The sequence below is a fragment of the Schistocerca nitens genome, chromosome 3 (genome assembly GCF_023898315.1).
Source record: "Schistocerca nitens isolate TAMUIC-IGC-003100 chromosome 3, iqSchNite1.1, whole genome shotgun sequence".
Classification (NCBI taxonomy): domain Eukaryota; kingdom Metazoa; phylum Arthropoda; class Insecta; order Orthoptera; family Acrididae; genus Schistocerca; species Schistocerca nitens.
The window spans coordinates 341660235-341684816 of NC_064616.1; the positions used below are offsets into that span (position 1 = coordinate 341660235).

A 24582-nucleotide genomic window follows, 5' to 3' on the forward strand; every position below is an offset into this window, starting at 1 on the left:
TGATGACTGAATGATAATTACCAACAATAGCCTTTTGCATCAATTCATTTATTTTGTCACTGAGTTTCGATGGTTCTCTATAAAGCGGAACACGTGTACAGAAGATATCATAAACAACATACAGCAGTAGCCAGCTCCTAATTGCTTCTACTTTACCCGTATATACACATCACCATAGTACTATGTTTGTAACTTGAGCAGTGCCTTTTTCTGAGAAAAACATTTTTATCACCAGAAAAAGAAGAAACATGGCCTGCTTTTCATTTGGCTGCTGCTGTGGAAGAAAAAAAAAACGTCTGTACTAATGCCAAGAACTGAATTAGGTACTTGACCTGAAGCACCTTCGCTTGATAACGTAAGTTACGAACCGACGCAGGAAAGTTATTTTTATCGTATACTAAGGTATGAAGTTTGCTCTGTGGAACAATTTAAGTACCTGTGTTTGCTTTAATAACCATTATTACACTATATAAACGATTACCTACTCAGCATTTATACTATTTAAAGATTCCTGGCAATTCCTAAATATATGCTCTTGTTATTGATTTTATTGAAACCAGGGAACATACCATAATGTACTGCATTCTAGAAAATACTTTACAAGTATGTATGTTACGTAAGTTGCCTGTTTCGTGTGATAGCCAATTGTCAGTTCTATCTTAACACAGATCTTTTGGAGGATCACACGAAGACTGCCTCTCACATTTGTTTAGTAGTGGTGGAATGGTACTACCAGGTGGACATGCTGGAAGTCTTATACACTAAATTGTACACTGAACACCTTCAGCTCAGAATTCTTTGAGCTTCATTGTCTCACCCGTTTTGCTTACTAGTAAATCCATAACTCATGTCCTGTAAGAAAGACTTAATGATTGTCACTTGGTTCGCACGACTGTTTTACCCTGCCCTATTAGACTCCATTAGGTCACCATATTCACGTTTTGAATCCGCATTGATCTGGGCAAGGAACGCATTGGTGTATCTTTAACTTCCTTTTGTAGCGAGCAACTTCTGTACAGATTAAGTAGAAGTAAAGGATACAATGCCAACAATTTTTTCATAGGTGGAGCATCTGCATTTGTCTACCTATGGTAGAGAAATTCATATCGATGCTATCTAACAGCAGATAGCCACAGAAACATACTGGCTGTATAATGTTGTGACTTGGCACAATTCAGTGGTAGCTGTGATTGGAGGAATAAATGCGCCCAGTTGGCAATACCATACACTGTAGGGTTGAAGGAAAACCATTCCAAAATCTTAGAGACCGTCAGTACTGAATCAAGGAGAGACCAAGCCAGAAATTAGCTGGCATCAGCAGCAGCATTCCGGGAATTGATGAGGGCAGCATCAGCATTTCCCAGAATTGCTGACGCCAGTATCCAGCACTCATGCTGTGACAACATCCCTTCTCCTCTCCCCTCCAGCCAATTGCGTTACACCGCCGTCGTCGTCGTCGTCGCCGCCGCCGCCGCCGCCGCCGCCGCCGCCACTAATGGCGTGCAAGCGTAGCCCCCACCCTTCAAGCAATAGCAATTTTTGAATTTTTGTAGTTAGATTTCATGTGTGTCGTCCTTTCTAATTTGTGCATCCATACAGTGCAAAGTACAGCAGCAACAGCCATCAGCTGGGAAGAAGAAGACTATTTGTAAGTATCGATCTATCTGTATTATTACTATTACAATTATTACTTTAGTATTACTAGGTACGTGTTTCACTGTACTTAATACTTCGTGTTGTCGTCGTTGATGTTGTCGTTGTCACACATGAGGGCAAGCAGAAGTTCCCATCTGAACCACAGCAGCCGCATCAGCAACTACTGTCCACCAGACGTCCTCCTGGCCTGATGCCGTCCACAGGTGGAACTACCACAGCTTACCGAGCCTAAGGCAAGGTCCACAAACCTACTGCTTTTCACCAACACTTATAACGTGACAGACCCACATTAACCAGTTTAAATCTACTTGCCATCACCAGAGTGTGACTGATGTGGTAATAGAAGGAAAAAGCGCGTAAAATGTTAGTGCTTAAAGTCAATATTTATGGTACAATTCGGACAATGTTAGTGGTATGGTGTAATATATAGTGAAGATAACGGATGAGTATGACTGATCTCCTACTCTAACACACATGCTTGCTCGTAAGGTCTCTATCGTAGAAACGTACGATGAGGCAGCACTAGAATTAACTTCGTGGAATACGAACACATATCTAAAAGATTCAAGTATTTTTACACCTAACACCTGTATTGTGCATTATTAGTTGTCACAGATTGTGCCATTGGTATCCATATGTAACAAGAGCGTACTTTGAATATGTTGAGCATTTGCACAACAGGGTAAATATGGACCAAGTGTAGCAACGCATAAATGCCTCCATTCCCCTCTTACCATAGTGCGTAAGTGTCAGACCAGTCAAGTTAGTGGAGAGTGAGTTCACGAATGGAACCAATGCACCAAACGTAAACTATCATCTACATGTCTACAATCACATCCTGTGCTTTCAGGAAATTGGCTCTCCTTCCTAGGTCTGCTCTCTGTAGTAACAGGATTAGGGTGTAGGTATCAAGAGACCGAAACAACTGCGATGAGGATACATGTCTTTCACTGCCTTCTGTGAACATTTACGTTAAATATTCGACTGCACTCACATTTCCTGCAATTCTCAGTCTCTTCCTTCGCCCCCCCCCCCCCCCCCCCACACACAAAAAACTTCCATTGATGAGCCAGCAAATTATGGCCACCTGCTTAATAGCTTATTTATCCATCTTTGGAACGAATAACGTCATTGATTCTTCATTTCAGGGATCCAACAGTTTGTTTTTACGTTTCTGGAACTGTGTTCCATTAAATTTCTATGCATAGGTCATGTAATTCACGTAATTAACGGGTCGCTGATTTGCGTACGCTGTGATGGCGCCCCATAGGGACCCAGGGGGGCCCATAGGATTTACATCAGGCGAATTTGGTCGCCGAGACAGCAACGTGAGTTTACTTTAATGCTCCTCAAACGACTGCAGCACGATTCTAGCTCCGAGACGCGGACGATTCTAGTGCTGTAAGAGGACATTGCTGTCGCAGAAGACATCAAGCATGAAGGTATGCAGGCGGTTCACAGCTGTCAGCGCATCTTCGATTACTATAGTTTACATCATGTAAAAAGGCAACCAGATTTTCGGCCGTTCTGCGCATCCCCTCCACCAGCTGCTAGCAGCCAATGAGTCTTTCTGCCTCCGAGCCGTTAGCCGCGAGCTACAACCTAGACTGGGAGAATCTCTCCCCTGCATGCTGCGCTGCTGCTGTACTTCGCGACAGAGCAGTTTCATTCACAGAGCGACCGAATTATTCGCTCAGTCGTCGGTGTTACTTTCTTGTAGCAGTATAGTTGTCAATGTGTATCTGTAAAAGCTTTAGTGCGATTTCCAAATGAATATGTCAGGTGAAATAACAATCGTGAAGTTCCTCACAACCGACTTTCTAACCAAATTGCGTGTCTATGGAGTGTCGTTTCAGTTGTGCGATTGGAGTCTATTTCCTGTCAGAAATGTCACAATACGTGGTAATCTATGGGACATCATCGACTTAAACAGAATATCTGGCGTTCCCCAAGGAAGTGTTATGGGGCTTTGGTGCTCCTGATGTACATAAACGATTTAGGAGACAATCTGAGCAGCCCTCTTAGATTGTTTGCAGGTGCTGTTGTGATTTGCCGTCTTATAAAGTCATGCGATGATCAGAAGACATTGCAAAGCGATTTACATTAAGATATCTGTATGGCGCGAAAACAATGAAAATTGTGAAGTCATCCACACGAGTGCTAAAAGAAACACGCTAAATTTTGATTACAGGACTGTAAGTAGGCTGTTTATGTTTTCTTATTGGCAACGTTACGTAGCGGTCTGCCATTGTAGTGTTGGGCAGCGGCAGCTGGATGTGAACAGCGCGTAGCGTTGCGCAGTTGGAGGTGAGCCGCCAACAGTGGTGGATGTGGGGAGAGAGATGGCGGAGTTTTGTAATTTGTCATGAACTGCTATATATATATATATATATATATATATATATATATATATATATATATATATATATATATATATATATATATATTATGACTATTAAGGTAAATACAGTATTTGTTCTCTATTAATATCTTTCATTTGCTAACTATCCCTATCAGTAGTTAGTGCCTTCCATAGTTTGAATCTCTTATTTAGCTGGCAGTAGTGGCACCTGCTGTATTGCAGTAGTTCGAGTAACCAAGGTTTTTGTGAGGTAAGCGATTTGTGAAACGCATAGGTTAATGTTAGTCAGGGCCATTCTTTCGTAGGGATTTTTTGAAAGTCAGATTGCGTTGCGCTAAAAAAATATTGTGTGTCAGTTAAAGCACAGTCTTGTAAAATTGTTCTAAGGGGACGTTCCAGGACAACACACACAAATCTGAAGTTAGTGCCTTACCGATTACAATTACGAGTATCATAATTGGAGCGATCACATAGATGTTGTGGAAAGCAAACCAAAGACAGCGATTTATTGGCACAACACTTATGCAATGCAACAGGTCTACTAGAGTGACTGCCTACACAGCACCTACCCGCCCTCTTCTCGAGTATTGCTGTCCATTGTGGGGTCCGCATCAGATAGGATTGACGGAGGACATCGAAAAAATTCGAAGAAGGGCAGCTCGTTTAGTACCATCGCGAAATAGGGGAGAGTGTAGCGGATACGATACGCGAAGTGAGGTGACAATCATCAAAACAAGGACGTATTTCGTTGCGGGAGGCTCAGCTCATGAAATATCAGTCAATATTTTTTTGTCGCCCACCTACATATGAGCAATAAACCTAGTAATAATATGAGTGAAAACAGAGTTCGCACGGAAAGATATAAGTCTTCGTTTTTCCCGCATACTGTTCGCGTGTGCAACGGTAGAGGAATTGCTTGAATGTAGTTGAGGAACCCTCTGCCAGGCACTTAATTGTGACTTGCAGAGTAATCATGTAGGTTTATATGCTTCACAAGTAGTTGAGGTCGTTGATGTTACGCATTTGTAACTTTTTCAAATGTGAATCTGCAAGCGAAACTCCTATTTTTTGACAATTTGAAAACTCAAGAACGAACTGCAGAAGCACGTGTCGGTAGGGGGACTATACAAAGAATAGTAAACGAGAGTGTCGGAACTGTAGAAACCCCAGGAAATTTTGTTTTCGTGTCGCCTGCAAACCATCGAAATCGCGAGACACTTGTAACACAAGTGGTTTAAACAACGACATTTTAAAGCGCCGTGTGTTTGAAATTTATGTAAGTAGGCAATAGCAGGTATCACCAAAACTTGTTACAATTGTGCATGAGGAAATTGGCTTCAAAGGTAGTGCTTTGTCAGTGCAAATACACTCCTGGAAATTGAAATAAGAACACCGTGAATTCATTGTCCCAGGAAGGGGAAACTTTATTGACACATTCCTGGGGTCAGATACATCACATGATCACACTGACAGAACCACAGGCACATAGACACAGGCAACAGAGCATGCACAATGTCGGCACTAGTACAGTGTATATCCACCTTTCGCAACAATGCAGGCTGCTATTCTCCCATGGAGACGATCGTAGAGATGCTGGATGTAGTCCTGTGGAACGGCTAGCCATGCCATTTCCACCTGGCGCCTCAGTTGGACCAGCGTTCGTGCTGGACGTGCAGACCGCGTGAGACGACGCTTCATCCAGTCCCAAACATGCTCAATGGGGGACAGATCCGGAGATCTTGCTGGCCAGGGTAGTTGACTTACACCTTCTAGAGCACGTTGGGTGGCACGGGATACATGCGGACGTGCATTGTCCTGTTGGAACAGAAAGTTCCCTTGCCGGTCTAGGAATGGTAGAACGATGGGTTCGATGACGGTTTGGATGTACCGTGCACTATTCAGTGTCCCCTCGACGATCACCAGTGGTGTACGGCCAGTGTAGGAGATCGCTCCCCACACCATGATGCCGGGTGTTGGCCCTGTGTGCCTCGGTCGTATGCAGTCCTGATTGTGGCGCTCACCTGCACGGCGCCAAACACGCATACGACCATCATTGGCACCAAGGCAGAAGCGACTCTCATCGCTGAAGACGACACGTCTCCATTCGTCCCTCCATTCACGCCTGTCGCGACACCACTGGAGGCGGGCTGCACGATGTTGGGGCGTGAGCGGAAGACGGCCTAACGGTGTGCGGGACCGTAGCCCAGCTTCATGGAGACGGTTGCGAATGGTCCTCGCCGATACCCCAGGAGCAACAGTGTCCCTAATTTGCTGGGAAGTGGCGGTGCGGTCCCCTACGGCACTGCGTAGGATCCTACGGTCTTGGCGTGCATCCGTGCGTCGCTGCGGTCCGGTCCCAGGTCGACGGGCACGCGCACCTTCCGCCGACCACTGGCGACAACATCGATGTACTGTGGAGACCTCACGCCCCACGTGTTGAGCAATTCGGCGGTACGTCCACCCGACCTCCCGCATGCCCACTATACGCCCTCGCTCAAAGTCCGTCAACTGCACATACGGTTCACGTCCACGCTGTCACGGCATGCTACCAGTGTTAAAGACTGCGATGGAGCTCCGTATGCCACGGCAGACTGGCTGACACTGACGGCGGCGGTGCACAAATGCTGCGCAGATAGCGCCATTCGACGGCCAACACCGCGGTTCCTGGTGTGTCCGCTGTGCCGTGCGTGTGATCATTGCTTGTACAGCCCTCTCGCAATGTCCGGAGCAAGTATGGTGGGTCTGACACACCGGTGTCAATGTGTTCTTTTTTCCATTTCCAGGAGTGTATGTTAAGAAGAGTGTTTTGACTTAATGAAGTGACACAGTTTCAGCACGAACCACAACCCTTTTAAAGATGCACGATGCATGAGGAGGTAGCTCTACAGTGTGTTACCTTGATGAAACATGGGTGAGTCAGAATCATTCCATGAATACCTACTGGAAAAGTTCCCTTAGGAAAATGTTCTTGGGTAATTACTCCGCATGCTATCTCTTCTTTTGAATTTGTTATGGTTTGAAGTCGGTCATTGTAACGCGCTATGCCCATTACCATTCACCTGTTACAGATAAAACAAAGTACGAAAGCCAAGAAAGCGGGTATTGCGCTCTGGCTGAAAAACAAAAATTTCCAGCACAGTATAAGCCAGACTCGTGGCGAACTCCTGCAGCTCGTGGTTTTTAACCGCACATGAATGTGGTCATACACTTTTGCATTTATCCACACGTCATTGTCAATATAAACCGATAGAATTTGGATTAAAACAACAAAAGATTCATTCAAGATAACAGACACTGAAAGGCTTGTGCATGAAGCAACAGACAAATCGCTCTTCAGCGTGGACACACTGTGTGCGGCACGCTGAAAAGCTTCAGGAAGAAGACTTTCATAGGGAAATGAAGATAGATATAAGCCTTGAATCTGTAATCCTCAGTTTAGACTGAGATGGTTCGGACATAGACTCGGATAGCACTGACGATATTACAATAAGAACTCTGGAACAAAGTTAAGTAATAATAGCTCCTAGTTTTAATGACTCACGGCTGAAAAAATGTGCTTGTTAACATATCGATTGCATACATAGTATATGAGAACTTCCTAGATGTTATTGATTAGGAATTTGTAGCCTGTGAAGTATTCAGACTACAACGTTCAACACATCGCCAAAAGAGAAGTTATGCTTTCCCCAGTGTGTTACATTCTCTTTTATGCGGTTGGATAAATCCATCAAAACTCCAACATTTGGACAAGTAAACCCATGTCACTTTCAAGGCACGAAATGGAAAATGTCGTGAAATGAATGGGAGGGTTACCTGTCGAGATATTGGTGGATTTCGACGTCACCGGTCAGCATACTGACGAGTTATTCACAGAAGATGGTTAACTGTTTGCTTTTTCAATGGATCATGAGTGTATACCTCAGTGTAATGTCGAACGAGTTAGTTTACATCCATAATGCCTACTGACACCCGAAAATATAACAATGATAATTTTTATGATAGTATTTTGCAGTATTCTTTGTTACCAGTAATAACTTTTTACGCACAATGATTTTCATTGAACTACAGTCAAACACAACCACACACATGCATTATATACATGAAAAATGTTATGTGGAGTAGAAGCAGTTGTCAAGCAAACAATGATTTCGGTTTGAGTTCAAGTTAAATTCGTTGTGTATGACGTTTTTACTCATAATACAGTGCAAATCGCAATAAATGGTAATTGTTGCCGCAATTTTCGATGATATTGTCCTTCGAAAAGTCATTTTGAGAAAAATTTGGTTGACGCCTTCACAAAGCTGTGTCAGCTGTTCTCACCTACTCATTTCAGACAGACAATTGCTGTGTAGCATTGGACAATGTCAGAACATGAAGTAAGATTTCTCTCATGTATATGATTGATCAAAATCAGTCTTAAAATATATTATTCCCCTCACAGATTTGAACGGATGTACCAAAAGCAAATGTACCTGACTTGTCTGCAGCAACATAGTTCGGCAGCACGGATTTCGTTTGCCCACACACTGACGCCATGCACGCGCAGACCTCATCCCCTCCATGTCATCCTGTCGCTCCGCCTCGATGCGCAGAAGCGCCGTTCTATGTGACGCAGGCTATACCACAGGTCCCAAGCAAGCGCAGGAGAATGTCTCCTATAGCGTAACACTCCTCCCATCAGCCTGCGCCTGTGGCGCGCTATACGTTTCGAGCCACCGTTCACCTCGATGACGGAATTTGTTGAGACGAACATCGACCTAGCGAAGCAAAACTATGATTGACCCTAACAGCCGACATGTTTCCATTGATCGATAGTCGAATACCAATGGTCCAGTGCCTGCTGCAATCTTAACTGACCATGTCTTTGGGACAGCATTAAGCACGTACGGGTGGTCTTCTGCAGAGCTCCATGTTTAACAATGTACCAGGAACGGCGTGCTCAGAAACACTTGTGTGTGCACCAGCATTGTGCTCTTTCGGCAGAGATGCCACAGACCAACATGTATCCTACTTTGCAGAACTGACAGGCCTTCGAACCCCACATTCTGTGAAGAGTCGTTGACGTCCAACCATTTAGCGCCTAATGGGAGTTTCACTGTCTTTCTACCTCGTTTCGTGGACGCTCACGACAGTAGCAAATGAACATTCGACCAGCTTCGCCGTTTTCGAGATACTCGTTCACAGGTTCTGCATAATTCCTTTTTGTCAAAGACCCTTACCTCATTGGAATTCTCCTTTTCCATCCCATATTTTCGCTAGGGTGATCCTCGTCCGTGTCTGCTCCGCTTACATACTTTTGTTACCACGTCTCATGCCTGCAACACTATCAGGCGGCATCCAACGTCGCAGTGGGCAGTGTTTCTGCTTATCAGGGTCTACTGAGTCGGTGATCGCTGGAAGTATTAACTCATTATGACGTGGGGCAAATTAAAGTGACCCAAACGAGTGGATACCTTTGGACATAAATGTATGCATATAACCACACCCCGTGACGCAGACACCACATGTACACCCATCACGTGATTCACACCGGTTCAGGACTGTGGTTTTGTGAGTGGAGCAGTGCGAAGTGGACGATGGTACTCACAGTGGAACTGCAGGTGTTCATTGTGGAACGTTATGTGACAACGAAGTCGTGGAAACTGTCTGCTCAGTTGTTTGCTGGGAAGTTTAATGTTGTCAAAGTGCCATCAACGGGGGCCATGCAATGTTTAGTCCGAAAATGGCGTCAGACAGGATCTGCTTTGAAAAAGTCAAAGAAATTCCGAAACGTGCCCACACACAAGAAAATATGGCTGCAAATCACCAGAAAATACTTCAGAGTCGTACCATAACAACCCGCTTAGACCCGCAGTCTGTTCGCGGCCCTAAATGGTTCGAATGGCTCTGAGCACTATAGGACTCAGCTTCTGAGATCATCAGTCCCCTAGAACTCAGAACTACTTAAACCTAAGTAACCTAAGGACATCACACATATCCACGCCCGAGGCAGGATTCGAACCTGCGACCGTAGCGGTGGTGGTGGTGGTGGTTGTTAGTGTTTAACGTCCCGTCGACAACGAGGTCATTAGAGACGGAGTGCAAGCTCGGGTTAGGGAAGGATTGGGAAGGAAATCAGCCGTGCCCTTTCAAAGGAACCATCCCGGGATTTGCCTTAAACGATTTAGGGAAATCACGGAAAACCTAAATCAGGATGGCTGGAGACGGGATTGAACCGTCGTCCTCCCGAATGCGACCCTAGCGGTCTCGCGGCTCCAGACTGTAGCGCCTAGAACCGCACGGCCACTGCGGCCGGCGGTCGCGGTCCTAGCTGGCCACCCAGGTCACATGATCTGTTAGTGTGTGATTAAATTGTGTGGCGAACCCTCAAATGTAAGGTGTATGGCATCAGCCCTCGCGGTCTTCAAGAACTTCAGCAGAACATTTCGGATGAGATCGTAGCAATTCCAGCAGTCCAGCTTCGATACACCTTCAGCAACTTGCTGACCAGGGACCAGACGTGCCAAGAGATGAATGCTGGTCACTTTCAACATCTAGTATCATCTACAGTATTTCCTTTCCTCTGCTGTGTTTCTTTAAAACCTGGAGCTCTGTTCTCAAAGCCACTTTTATTTGCCCCACCCTGTACTTTCACAAGCTCCAGCTTGTCAAGACATTCCGCCTACTATTGTAGTCGAATTGAATAGTAGTGTTAGCAAAAAGAACCTGTGTATCAAACGTAAACTTTTACCCGTCTATAGTTTTATTCATTTAACGGAGAAATCGAGACTATCAAGTCTTGCGGCATATTTCGTGTGTAAGCTTCGATTTATAACTATAATATTTACCCTACACTTATGAGGAAGAAATAGTACTACTACACTTGAGGTGCAGTGAAGAAAACGACATTAAAAGGTCCACATGTAATCTTTGTCGAGCGTGGACCAGCCATTCGAAGTGGTTTAATAAATAGAACCACAAGTGTAAAAAGTTAGTAGATTTAGCTGCCTGTAAAGATAACAAATCTCTTATAGTAATTGTTTGCTGCCTTTAATACAATTAGGTGCCCTGGCTCCCGCACAAACTGAGCTCACTTCGAGAGGTGTTGCTGCGACCCTCTCCGTGTCTCAGATACCGCCCTACACGCACACGCAGTTTTTTAGTAGAGCACATGATCATTCAGTTTTACAGTATTGTCCGAATAATTCTTTTCTATATTCTCTGAATTTAGCCCGAATTGCATCAAACATTGACATTCCTTCAGTGAATTTAGCCACAGTTGATTTTAAGGCCGGTCGGGGTGGCCGAGCGGTTCTAGGCGCTACAGTCTGGTACTTTTTGCAGATGGTACTGGTGTTGTAATAAATCACATTAGAGAGAAAAGAACAGAAGAGGTTATTAATGACAATGACGTTTTTTGGAGAATTATTAAGTTGTTTTCAGAAAACGGACTGTCCCTAAAATAAAAAAAAAACACAGTATTCAGTTCTGTATAAGTCATATCAACAGTTGATGTAGCACACATGCACAGGAATCACTAAATAAGGTAATGTTCCAAAGTTCTGGGGGTTCAGATTGGAAGGAGGGTATTACTGAGCTTCTGAAACAACTAAGTGCAGCCGGAAATTGTGGCCGAGCGGTTCTAGGCGCTTCAGTCCGGAGCCGCGCTGCTGCTACGGTCGCAGGTTCGAATCCTGCCTTGGACATGGATGTGTGTGCTGTTCTTAGGTTAGTTAGGTTTAAGTAGTTCTAAGTTTTAGGGGACTGATGACCCCCTGAAGTTAAGTCCTATAATGCTCAGAGCCATTTGACCCATTTGATTTTAGGCATATAGGATTTTCAGATGCATATTTTGGTGTTTGATGAACAGGGACATTTATAACCTGTTCCAACTGGTTTATATTCACACTATTCACACGCAAATAGTCAACAAAGTCGCAATATGTATCTGTAACATAAGGACGCCAGCAGCCCAGTCTGTCTGCCGCAATCAGCAAAGCATTGTACAGGTTGTTTAAATTGACCACACTGCTCCTTCAGATTTCAAGTCTAGCAATGCACCTGCATATATTTTGACAATCACCACCTCACCCTGTAACGTTATAGTATTAATAGGAGTATGCGATGGGTTGTATTCAGACGTCATCTCTCTCTATGAACTCTTTCGTGCTACACCGATAGTCCTATTTGCACCGCAAATAGTGAACTCTAGAACAAAGACGAAAATTCTCTATCTCCATCACCATATCAAAGTTATGTGGGGGTGCTAAGTCTACATTCATACACTTAGATTCTCTTGCAGTCAAATTGTATGTACTGGTGAATAGCATCATATGCTTGCACTTTGCCAAGACTCGCTTTACGGCTGTGGCTGTGCTATGACATAGTCGAACGACATCAGGTCAGAAAGGTCAGGAAGATGTCACGTGTACATTGACTGCTGCTGTGGTTCAGGCAAGAGCTTCTGAATGTCCTCGCTTTTAACAATAAAAATAACAAAGCTCTAAGTATAGCAAAAAACATAAATGGTGGTAGTAATAATAATTTACTATTATGCAAGGTAGATAATTACTTACTGATAATCTTTTTCTTCCCAGCTGATCACCACTGCTGCTGGCTGCACTTCATAATTGACGTACAGACGGCCAATGACAGTGTGTACGCAATCGAACTACAAGAAATTAAAATTTCTTTAAGTGTGGGAGATCGAGCTTTCACACCATTGTTGCTGCTGGGAGTCCATCGACGTAACGCCATTGGTACAGGGGTGAGGGGGAGTGATGGTGTCACTGCAGGAGTGCCAAGTGCTTTATTAGTGATTCTGGGAAAAGCTGATGCTGACATCAATTCCAGGAATACTGATACCGTCATCAACTAATTCCTAGCTCGTTCTCTCCTCGATCCTCTACTACAATTAACAATCTCAAAATAAAAAAGGAAATGTTGGTCACACGTTTCAGTATTTTCTGTTGCTGCTTAGTTTTCCCACTGTTCAGTTCTGTTAACGAGGTGCACAGATTGGCCTGCAGCTGTAACCTCCAAGCATATTAAAACTGTGCACCAGAGGACCGAACGCCGGATTCTTTCTTAGTGCAGGCCACGACACAGGCAAGGATCCGGTCAGGCGCACAGTTTTAATCTGGAGTAGGTTTCGAAACATAGCACATTCCATTGTAGAGTGAAAATGTCTTTCTTGATGCTCTGTAACTATTCAAGTATCAGTTAAGTGCCGTGATATGCCATATCTTTGAAACATTTTCTGTACTGCCACAAACGACACCATTGAGACACTGTGTCCTTTATTTGTGGTGTATCTGCTTTATTTTTAAACATTTACCGTTATTACATTCAAAGTAATGATGGCAGACGAGAAACAGACCATGGTAGAGACACTAACTATTGACATTACACAAATTTATATATCCATCAAAAACACTAGTTTATGTTCACAAACTGCTGTGGAAAGGAAGGGAGATTGTGTGAGTGGGGAACAGAGAGAAGAGAAGGAGGGAGGGAGGGAAGGAGAGTTGAAAGCTATATGAAAGGTTCAGAGAATTGTCTTTCATTATACCTAGGAAACGGACGTTAAGCTTTTATTTCTGGAGTTCCTGGTTTCTGTATTAACATATTTAATATCTTAGTATTATCTTAATAACCATTTTAAAATTTCAACTGCAAATTTGTTATGTATCTGACACGTCAACAATCATACCGTTTCTGGCCATCAACTACAGAACAAACGTTTCACTTATTGTACTGAACTATAAAATTAAATCCTAATAAATGAGAAAAATTAAATACTATTAAATGACAGGTACTATTAAAATACTCGAATATCTGACAAACGCTGTTTCTAAGTCAAAGTTCTGCTAGACATCAGCATACACAAATACATTAACATCTTAAGACTATCTTAATGTTACAGATTGTTTGAAATTATGGGCCATCTTGCTGACATAACGCATCCTCTGCATCTTCACTGAAATCGTTTTCCTCCTGCAATGACCTGTCATCGTCGTTGGAGTCGTCATAGGCTTGTGCGTTCCGTGTCAGCTTTGCCCTGATGGCGGTGGGCGAACTGTCCGAGGTCGGTAGCAGTTCATACTTCCAGCGCTTCGACGAGGGGAGTTGCGGGCTGTCTGAGTTGCTCACTTCAGATTCAGTACTGCAGCGAGCGTCGTTGTAATACACAGCCTGCCATAAAATAAACTCCGCATGACGTCTGCATATAACCACAATGTTTCTAATAACCGACATGCCAAGGTGGATGACTGCAGCAAAAAATTAACGTTATGCACCATAGATTAGTTATATAACAATCGAGAAGGTACTAAAACTACTTAAGTGAATTATTTATTTCCGAACAGACAAAGGAGTGCAAGGGTCATAGCAATATGTTCTTGATCTTTGAGTCACTATTGCGTGTTCATGATTTGTGCACTGATACTACGGAGAGATGCGAAGAAACACCAAAAGCTTTTTTTTGTTGTAAATTATATTTAGGAAATTGTATATAATCCAATACACAATAGGAATCAACCGAATGAAGCAGCGCAGCTACCTCGTGTTTATAATTAAACTGCAGCTATTCGTAGAGGTCCAGTGTGGGCTGTAATTATGATATGACAGCGAAATTTGGTAGCTATTCTAATGAAGTGATATGGAACCAATTTATGGTGGAAAAAATAGTTCAATTTTAGCTACCAGGTGCAAATCTTCCGCTGTTACTCCAAGAATGGCATAGAAATGTTTCCAGATGTAATGGATTAGGAATGGGATGTGGTCAGAAAAGGTACGACAAATGAGAAAGGCATAATACTGACATTCTTAACCGAAACTTACACCATTAGTTCAATATGAGCACCAGAGAAGTCGGTAAGGTGCTGAAATTTGGAACTAATTTTTTTTCCAGCGAAAAATCGGTTCCACATTAACGCATCAGAATATCTACCAAAGTCTGCTGCCATACGGCAATTACAACCCACGAAAGACCTCTGTGAATAGTTTTACTTTAATTATAACAACCCAGTAGTAGGACACTGCTATCTTATTCGGGTGGATGACGGTGGCTCTGACTGCCCATCCTGTCTTAGGTTTCCCTGGTTTCCCTAAACCATTTCAAGTAAATGCCGGGATGGTTCCTTCAGAAAGGTCACAATCGACCACTTTTCCTATACTAGAAAAACATCCTTATGCATTCTACATGTCTGCATATTTGAGCTGTTTATTTTCATTGTATTGTATCGACAAAGCCTGTGACATTGTGAGATGATCCATTAGCATTCTGTACTCCATAAGGAGCCTGAATAGGTGTGCGCTATGGTTGGCCCGCAAGACGGCGCTGCCATAGGTCAAACGGATATCAACTGCGATTTTTTAAATAGGAACCACCATTTATTACATATTCGTGTAGTACGTAAAGAAATATGAATGTTTTAGTTGGACCACTTTTTTCGCTTTGTGATAGATGGCGCTGTACTAGTCACAAACATATGGCTCACAATTTTAGACGAACAGTTGGTAACAGGTAGGTTTCTTAAATTAAAATACAGAACGTAGGTACGTTTGAACATTTTATTTCGGTTGTTCCAATGTGATACATGTACCTTTGTGAACTTATTTCTGAGAGCGCATGCTGTTACAGCGTGATTACCTGTAAATACCACATTAATGCAATAAATGCTCAAAATGATGTCCGTCAACCACAATGCATTTGGCAATACGTGTAACGACATTCCTCTCAACAGCGAGTAGTTCGCCTTCCGTAATGTTCGCACATGCATTGACAATGCGCTGACGCATGTTGTCAGGCTTTGTCGGTGGATCACGATAGCAAATATCCTTCAACTTTCCCCACAGAAAGAAATCGGGGACGTCAGATCCGGTGAACGTGCGGGCCATGGTATGGTGCTTCGACGACTAATCCACCTGTCATGAAATATGCTATTCAATACCACTTCAGCCGCACGTTAGTTAAGTGCCGGACATCCATCGTGTTGGAAGTACATCGCCATTCTGTCATGCAGTGAAACATCTTGTAGTAACATCGCTAGAACATTACGTACGAAATCAGCATACATTGCACCATTTAGATTGCCATCGATAAAATGGGGGCAAATTATCGTTCCTCCCATAATGCCGCATCATACATTAACCCGCCAAGGTCTCTGATGTTCCACTTGTCGCAGCCATCGTGGACCTTCCGTTGCCCAACAGTGCATATTATGTCGGTTTACGTTACCGCTGTATGTTAATGACGCTTCATCGCTAAATAGAACGAGTGAAAAAATCTGCCATCGTCCCGTAATTTCTCTTGTGCCCAGTGGCAGAACTGTACACGACGTTCAAAGTCGTCGCCATCCAATTCCTGGTGCATAGAAATATGGTACTGGTGCAATCGATGTTGATGTAGCATTCTCAACACCGAAGTTTTTGAAATTCCCGATTGTCGCGCAATTTGTCTGCTACTGATGTGCGGATTAGCCGCGACAGCTTCACAAAGCGAAAAAAGTGGTCCAATTACAACATTCATATTTCTTTACGTACTACACGAATATGTAATAAAAAATGGGGGTTCCTATTTTTAAAAAACGCAGTTGATATCCATTTGACCTATGGCAGCGCCATCTAGCGAGCCAACCATAGCGCCATCTGGTTTCCCCCTTCAAGCTAGACGAGTTTCGTTCTTTGTAGTTTTTCGTTTGATTCTTATTTCGTGAGACATCTGGCCCGGTGACTATCAATGGACCACCGTGTATAATATTAAACATACTCCATACCACAGGTTCCCCCCCGCCCCTCCCCCCCCCCCCCCCCGTTTTCTCTCACAACCTACCCCCTTACACTCTATCGCATCTGCGGATTTGCTTTCTTTATTGGGTTCTTCGAAATATTGTTGTCAATCTGCCCATAAGGTGTATTGTAATTGTAGCGGAATCAAATTCCCCGGAGTAGCCTTCATAACGCAATCAACAATAGCTAAACGCACAGCTTTCTGGATCGTTTGATTTCATAGAACGCCAAGTAAGGTATCGTGTGCACTGCACTATGCCTTTACGATCGATTTCACAGTATCTTTGTTGTCTTCATCACAAGAAGACATCCAAAAGTATATTACGCAATTTCATAGTGCTGGAAGGAAGTGTAGGCCGAGGAAGGAAGCTTGGTGAATTAGTTCAGTGTATTATGTTTATTTAACAACAGGAGAACGCTTTTGCCAGGTCGAGACATTCAGACCAGAAATGAGACTAATTGTGTAGGTTGCAGTAGCCTAACGCCGGAAGTAACTATAATTAGGAATTTTCAGGGCTGGCATGGCCTGGCGGCAGTCAGCAGCTGTGTTTTAAATAGTAAACAGTTCATCCCAAGTCGTCAACTGATCCAGTTTCTAAGTAATTTGGAGTTTGAGAAGAAGGATGCATACCTCTAGTACGGGAAGGTGGCAGAGCAGTCAGCTATATGCACTCTGGTGAGCTCTCCAGTAGTCCTATCTCTTCGGTTTCAGGTACAGTATTTCAGGTATATTATAGTTTTCTCAAATCACAATACTGATCAGATTCACTCCGCAAATTTAAAACATCCTCTGACAGCAGGACGTGCACTGAAATGTTATCAGGATTTCTGTCGAAATTACAATAAATTCAGCATGCTGTGACGTGTGTACTTCATAATTTACAGCTTGGCGAATCTAAGTGATTCCTGAGCCAATGCTGCTGAAAAATAGAATAATAATGATAAACGCTTATATGAAGCAACACTGTGGTAAGAATTTTAGTCAATGAGAGCACAGATACCTATAAATCTATGGATCACTGATATTACTGATAAACATGTGGATTTTTACTACTACGAATCTTGCTTTGCATGCTACTACTCGCACAACTGGACAATTCTTCAGTAGTCTTCGTACAGTACAACTATTGCACTGTTATAAAATGAGTGAAAACGTGTGTTGTTCACGGTAAGTGTTCACAAGAAAGAAGTGATTGAGAAGCCTAATTTTTCTAACGTAGTAATTGACAAATTTGGGCAACAGACTCGCCTTCAAACAGGATCACGAGTAATATTAAATTTTGTGTAGTTTTATATTACATGATTTTCTTCGTAGTTAGTCTGCTCCTCTTCAGCCCTTATTAGCAAAACAATTATTTTATTATTCGTAATATAACTTTCATTTGGTGCGATTGTGACTGCGTGCGTTTTTGTGAATGTTAATACGAAGGTTGACCAGGAAGTAACGCACCGCATTTTCTTTTTCTCAGCTGAAAACAATGCTACGAATGCGAAACGTTACGTACGTATTATTTGAAGTCTCCTGAGTGAGCACTCCAAGTTTCCGTCACTTCCGACAGACAGTGTAGCTGCAGGACAGTTTCAAAATGGCGTCTGTAGGTGATGTACGTTGCAAGCAACGTGCCGTGATTGAGTTTCTCACTGCAGAGAAAGAAACTATGGGAAATATTCACAAACGCTTGTGTAAAGTCTATGGAGCATCTGCTGTCGACAGATGTACAGTTAGTCTCTGGGCACAGAGAGTGAGGTCATCAGAAGACGGTTCGGCCGAGCTCCAGATTTGCAGCAGTCGGGGAGACCATCCAAGGCTGTCATACCTGACATGTTGCAGCGAGCTGATGTCATTCGCGAGGACAGACACATTACGACTCGGCATCTGGCGCTGCATCTGTCAATCAGCAAAGAAGTGTGGAAGCAATTATCCTCACTCTTGGATATTCAGAAGTGTGTGCAAGATGGGTCCCACAGCGTCTAACGGTGGATCACAAATCGCACAGAAGAAACGTTTATCTTGATTGCTGTAACGTTTTGAAGCTGTGGGGAGGGGGGTGGGGGTTTCTGCCTTCTTGTCCAGGATTGTGACAGGTGATGAACCCTGCCTTCACCATTTTCAGCCCGAAACAAAACGACATTCGATGGAATCGCGCCATTCCCACTCCCCACAGAAGAAAAAATTCAAATCAACTGCTTCTGCCGATAAGGCATGATCATGTTCTGGCACTGTGAAGGTGTGATTCTCATTGACGTAATGGCAAGAGGCGGTACCATTTATTCAGAAGCATATGTCAACACATTAACAAAGCTCAAGACGCCCTTCCGGCGACTTCGGCACCACAGCAGCCCAGCAGATGTTTTGCTGCAACACGGTAGTGCTGGGCCCCATACAAGTCTGAGGACTGCTGAACACATCGCAAAACAATGTTGGGCAGTGTTGCGCCATCCAGCTGACAAGCCCTGACCTAGTCCCCTCGGACGTCCACTTGTTTGGGCCATTGACAGATGTCATTCGTGGAAGACGCTTCGAGAATGAAGTGATTCACACAGTGATGCACTGGCTCAGCCACCAGGACAAGGATTGGTACCAACAGGGCATACACGCCCTTGTTTCGAACTGGAGGAAGGCCATAGAGTTGGATGGAGATTACGTGGAAAAATAGGGTGTGTTGATAAAACACCATTATTTCGTGTATGTAATTCTCGTTACGTTCAATAAAGAATTGTTGAAGAAAAAATGCGGTGCATTACTTTCCGGGCAACCCTCGTAGATCTATTATTTGGAAGCAGAGTTACAGATAATATACAAGAATTTTGAAAGTATGTTCTCCTCGTTTTCACTTTCGGAGAAGATTAATCAAAGGCTCTTCATGACTGGTTATTTGTGTTTATGAACAACAGCAACTTCGGCAAAACTTGCGAGCAAAGAGACACTGCTATGGGGAGAGACGGTAGCAGCTGTTGTTCATATTAAATGCTGTGGTTTGATGGCTTGATTAAAAGCAATCATGTTCTAAAAACCTGGTCTCAGCTCAGTTTTTTGTAAAAAAGGTGAAGCAAAATTTAACAAACATTTTAGCCATATATTCTGCTGTAACCCTCTTGACGCAGATGGGGTCTGCTACATATGACAGACGAATCGCATTATACCGTCTGTACTGATCACTGTGCATGACTGCGAAAGTTCGGCAGTCAACAGTTGTAGCACTGCTGGGCAGTTCCATCCACTACGGCAAGGCCTTACCAATCGGATTGGGAAAAACTGGTTTTTAATTTTCCTGAAGCCGAAAACCGAATTAAAAGCAAAACAAAAACAGGTTTCTAGAGACTGGCGCAAGACATTTTGAATATACTGTCCACCGTCTTCCTCCCCAAGTTGAAATCGAGGAATAGCATGTTTCATAACAGAAGGAAGTGTATCTGGGACTAAGTTCAGAATGCGTTTCGCAATGCTTGCCTCAATTCAGCTACTTTCATAAATGGAGCACTGAACGCAGCATCATTCAGATAACCCCACAGCCAGAAGTCACACGGAGTGAGATCAGGTAATCTGGATGACCAGGTTCAAATGGTTCTGAGCACTTTGGGACTTAACATCTGAGCCGGCCGGAGTGGCCGAGCGGTTCTAGTCGTTACAGTCTGGAACCCCACGACCGCTACGGTCGCAGGTTCGAATCCTGCCTCGGGCATGGATGTGTGTTATGTCCTTAGGTTAGTTAGGTTTAAGTGGTTCTAAGTTATAGCGGACTGATGACCTCAGCAGTTGAGTCCCATAGTGCTCAGAGCCATTTGAACCATTTGAACTTAACATCTGAGGTCATCAGTCCCCTAGAACTTAGAACTACTTAAACCTAACTAACCTAAGGACATCACACACATCCATGCCCGAGGCAGGATTCGAACCTGCGACCGTAGCAGTCGCGCGGTCCGCACTGAAGCGCCTAGAACCATTGGCCACCGCGGCCGGCGGATGACCAGGCTGTGAGGAAATAACGATAGTTAATTCTAGCATTTCCTAAATGTCTTTGCAGCAGCCGCTTCACTTGCTGTGCAATGTGCGAAGGAGCGCCATCTTCCATAAAAAGGATCCCATCCACACATCCGCGGTGTTGAAGGGTTGGAATGACATTGGTGTGCGAAAGACTCCGATGGACTGATTGAAGGGGGAGGGGGGGGGGGGTATTGGACTAAACGGCGTGGTCATCAGTCCCGCGATTCCAAAGTTACGCACAGGATATAGGAGGTCCGCTGAAAGTGGAGAGGAGCCAAACTATAAAACGAAGTTAAAATATACAGAAAAGGTATAAAAGGCTAGCCCAAATCTGAAAACTGGGAAAACAGGAGGATAAAACAGCAGTCTTTGCAAGGGGGAGTGGTCATGGGTCCCAGATCGAGAATATATGAAGAGAGGCCCCAACAACTACCACCCTGCCCCTGACCAGGAGCAAAGCAAAACCTTATATCTGAAAATAAAAACCACTTTCACAGAGGAAACTGAGCACCAGGTCAACCACCTGTGAATCATCTGCCAATATTGAATTTAAGTAATCTGGAAGACGATACTTAGGATGAAGGGTCAAAGGAAGGGGATATTCCATGAATATCTGGGATACCGTCAGTCTGGCTCCACAACCACATTGTGATGGTGGTTTGTTATGCAATAGAAAACAATGAGTGAGCCTGGTATGACCAATGCATAGACGGCGTGAGACAGTGGACTCCTTCCCAGAGGAACAGAAGGAAAAGCGCCAAACTGCAGCAGACCCCTTGATTGTGCGGAATTTATTACTATGAGCAGTAGCGACCAGACGTCATTCCACTTTTGGGAAAAGGATGATTTGACGTAGATCCGCATATCCGCAGTTGGAATCATGAAAGGGAATGGAGGGTAAGCCAAACTGTCAGTCAGTTCATTTCCTCGGATGCCTAAATGACTTGGGACCCAGAGAAAGAGAACTGAGCAGGCGGCACAGCCAAGGGCAGAGATAAGGTCTTGGATAGCAGAGACCAAAGGGGGGAGAGAGTTTGATCGATCGATAGCCTGCAGGCTGCTCATTGAGTCGATACAAATTTAAACATGTAGGGAGAGGCCTGAGAAACAAAATAGAAGACTCTGTGAATGGCTAGGAGTTCTGCTGTGAACAGTACATGATACCAGCAGAAAATGGTGTACTAAGCAAGTAGGAGACTTAAAAGTGTATCCCGCCTTATCTATCGTCTTAGAACTATCAGTGTAGAAGATGGTAGCACACTGGAATTCTGCAAGGATGGCACGTCCTAGACGCCAAAAACCATAGGGGTGACAGAGACCTTCGGACCCTGGCATAGGATGGTCCTAATCCATCGTACAGGCACCATCCAAGGGTACAGGGTGGGATGGTAGGAAATATATGGGGTGCATTCCAGTGGGTGGAGATGGAAATCCCGACAGAGGGAAGTGAGACACATTCCAACCGGCAATACCAACCATGGGCGGTTATCAGGAGGGAGACATCCCTCGTTTGCATAGAGGACAGGGTACATGGGATGGTCAGGGAATTTTCAATGGCGGTTGCATAAGAAACCAGGAGTTGGCTTTGTCGTATTTGTAGAGGGAGAATCCCTGCTTCTGCGAGGAGACTGTCAACAGGACTAGTGTGAAAGGCACCAGTAGCCAGGTGCACCCCACAATTAGGAACAGGGTCAAGTCTCTGCAGAGTGGAAGGAGCCGCTCAGCCATAAACCTAACTACCATAATTAGTCTGGGCAAGACCAGAGCACAGTAAAGATGGAGAAGAGTGGCATTGTCTGCACCCCAAGATGTGTGGGCCAGGAGACAGACAACATTAAGCTTCCACATGCATGCATGTAGTCTTTAGCTGGCGAATATGGGGCAGCCACGTCAGAATTTTATCAAACACAAGATCCAAGAAATGGGACGTTGCTACAACATCGAGGAGCTGGTTGCCTAATAAAGTTCTGGATCGGGGTGTACTATGAGTCAATGGCAAAAATGTATAACACGCGTTTTGGAGGGAGAAAACTGGAAGCCACTGGAGATGGCCCACGCAGAGGCTTGTCAGATGGCGCCTTGGAACTGGCGCTCAGCAGATGTGACAGAGTGGGATCTGCACCACATACAAAAATCGTCGACATACTATGCGGGCTAGCCACCAGCCCAACAGAGACTACAAGCACATTGATGGCTATGACGAAGAGCGTGACACTGAACACTGTGGGATACCATTCTCCTACATCTGAGGGGCGCTGAGTGAAGTGTCAACTCGAACCCAGAAGAGCCCGTGAAATAAAAACTCTCAGATAAAAATTGGAAGGGGGCCACGGAAGTACCAGTCATGGAGAGTAACTAAAATTTGATGGCGCCAAGTCGTGTTGCATGCCTTATGTAGGTCAAACAAGATGCCGGCGATTAGTAAAAGCCTGTCAGATGCTGTTTCCAATCTGAGTAAATGGTCAGCTGTAGATTGTCCTTCCTGGAAGCCACACTGATATGGGGACAAAAGGCCCCAAGATTCGAGTATACAACATAATATGAAGCTAACCATCCTCTAGAGCAATTTAGAAAGTACATTCGTCAGGCTAATTGGGAGGTAGCTGTCGAGAGACGTTGGGTTCTTCCTGGGCTTAAGGACGGCGATAACTACACTGTCTCGCCATTGCGACGTGTAATGGTTCTTTATTTACGTGACCATTACGGCACTCCAACCCCAGTTCTCGATACCAGTAATGTCTTACTACTTTTCTGCGAAGTGACAGACATTTTTGTGACAATATTCACATTTGGTTTATTAATGTATAGGTGCTCTGATGTATCGATATATTACAGTGATATGGTTCTTGTGTGTATTCATTTCTGTGAGACTTTCAATCTTTGACTGACTTGTAACCGTTTTGGCGCGAATGCGCACAGAGCAGTCTTTGTTTCACTTTGCAGAAGAAGTTGTTATTTCGCTTTGTAAAAGAACAGTCAAGTCTTGTTTGGTTAAAGTGGAAATCAAATATATGAAGATTGATACAAAACTGTTTTCTTGCTGATGTGACAATTAGGAAGAAGTATATGTGAATTTACAAGAAGTTTAATAAATATGTGGATCGTGAACACCAAGTCAAAAATCATTTCTATCATACCATTGTTCTGATCTGGGATTGTTTGATCGTTAAGAATTTCCTGAAAAACGCACTTGTTAGGTCTTCAAATATTGCTAACATACAGATCTGGACCTTCTAGCAGTCAAAGTGGAATCACCCTAGAATCAACAAGATGAGCCATAACAACTTCGACCAAATCTACGTGGGAAACCATTCAAGATAAGTGCCAAAATTAATGACTTTTTTACAGTGACTTTATTATTTCCATTCTGACGATACCATCCCTAGTCAATAACTTTGTTGTTTCCCGATAAAGCGAACATGGGCTGCGTGAGCAACATTATTAATCTGATTTCTAGCCTACTTTGCGAGTGGTGGTATTGTTAGAGATGGAAAGCACCCATGAGCCAAATGTGGTTGAAGGCCCTGAGGAGACGTTGCCTGTGGGTAACGTCCAAGTGTTGGATCATATGGTTGATGATGAAATCCAGGCCTGAGACTGACACGTGAAGAGGTAAGAGCCTGCATGAATTCCCATTCAGCGAAGGGTTCATTGTAGTGTTCAGCGTGGTGCGGGCTAAAGCAGAGATCTGTCTGTGCACCTCTGCGTTTCTGCCAGAGAAAGGTAACGGTATAGAAAGAGGACGCCTATGCCATTGTTAAGTGTGTCACGACGTGTTCTGGATGGACCAATGGTTCAGTGCACAGAG

General features: G+C 43.9%; 1 protein-coding gene across 1 annotated transcript in view; it reads left to right on the forward strand.

Annotated features, from left to right (window-relative positions):
- The first annotated feature begins 1338 nt into the window (after positions 1–1338).
- Positions 1339–24582, forward strand: part of LOC126249223 (basic salivary proline-rich protein 1-like) — a 50080-nt gene continuing 26836 nt past the window's right edge. The window contains exon 1 of the mRNA XM_049950878.1: positions 1339–1500. Coding sequence (XP_049806835.1) covers positions 1339–1500 — 162 coding nt within the window. The remainder of the gene's footprint in view (positions 1501–24582) is intronic.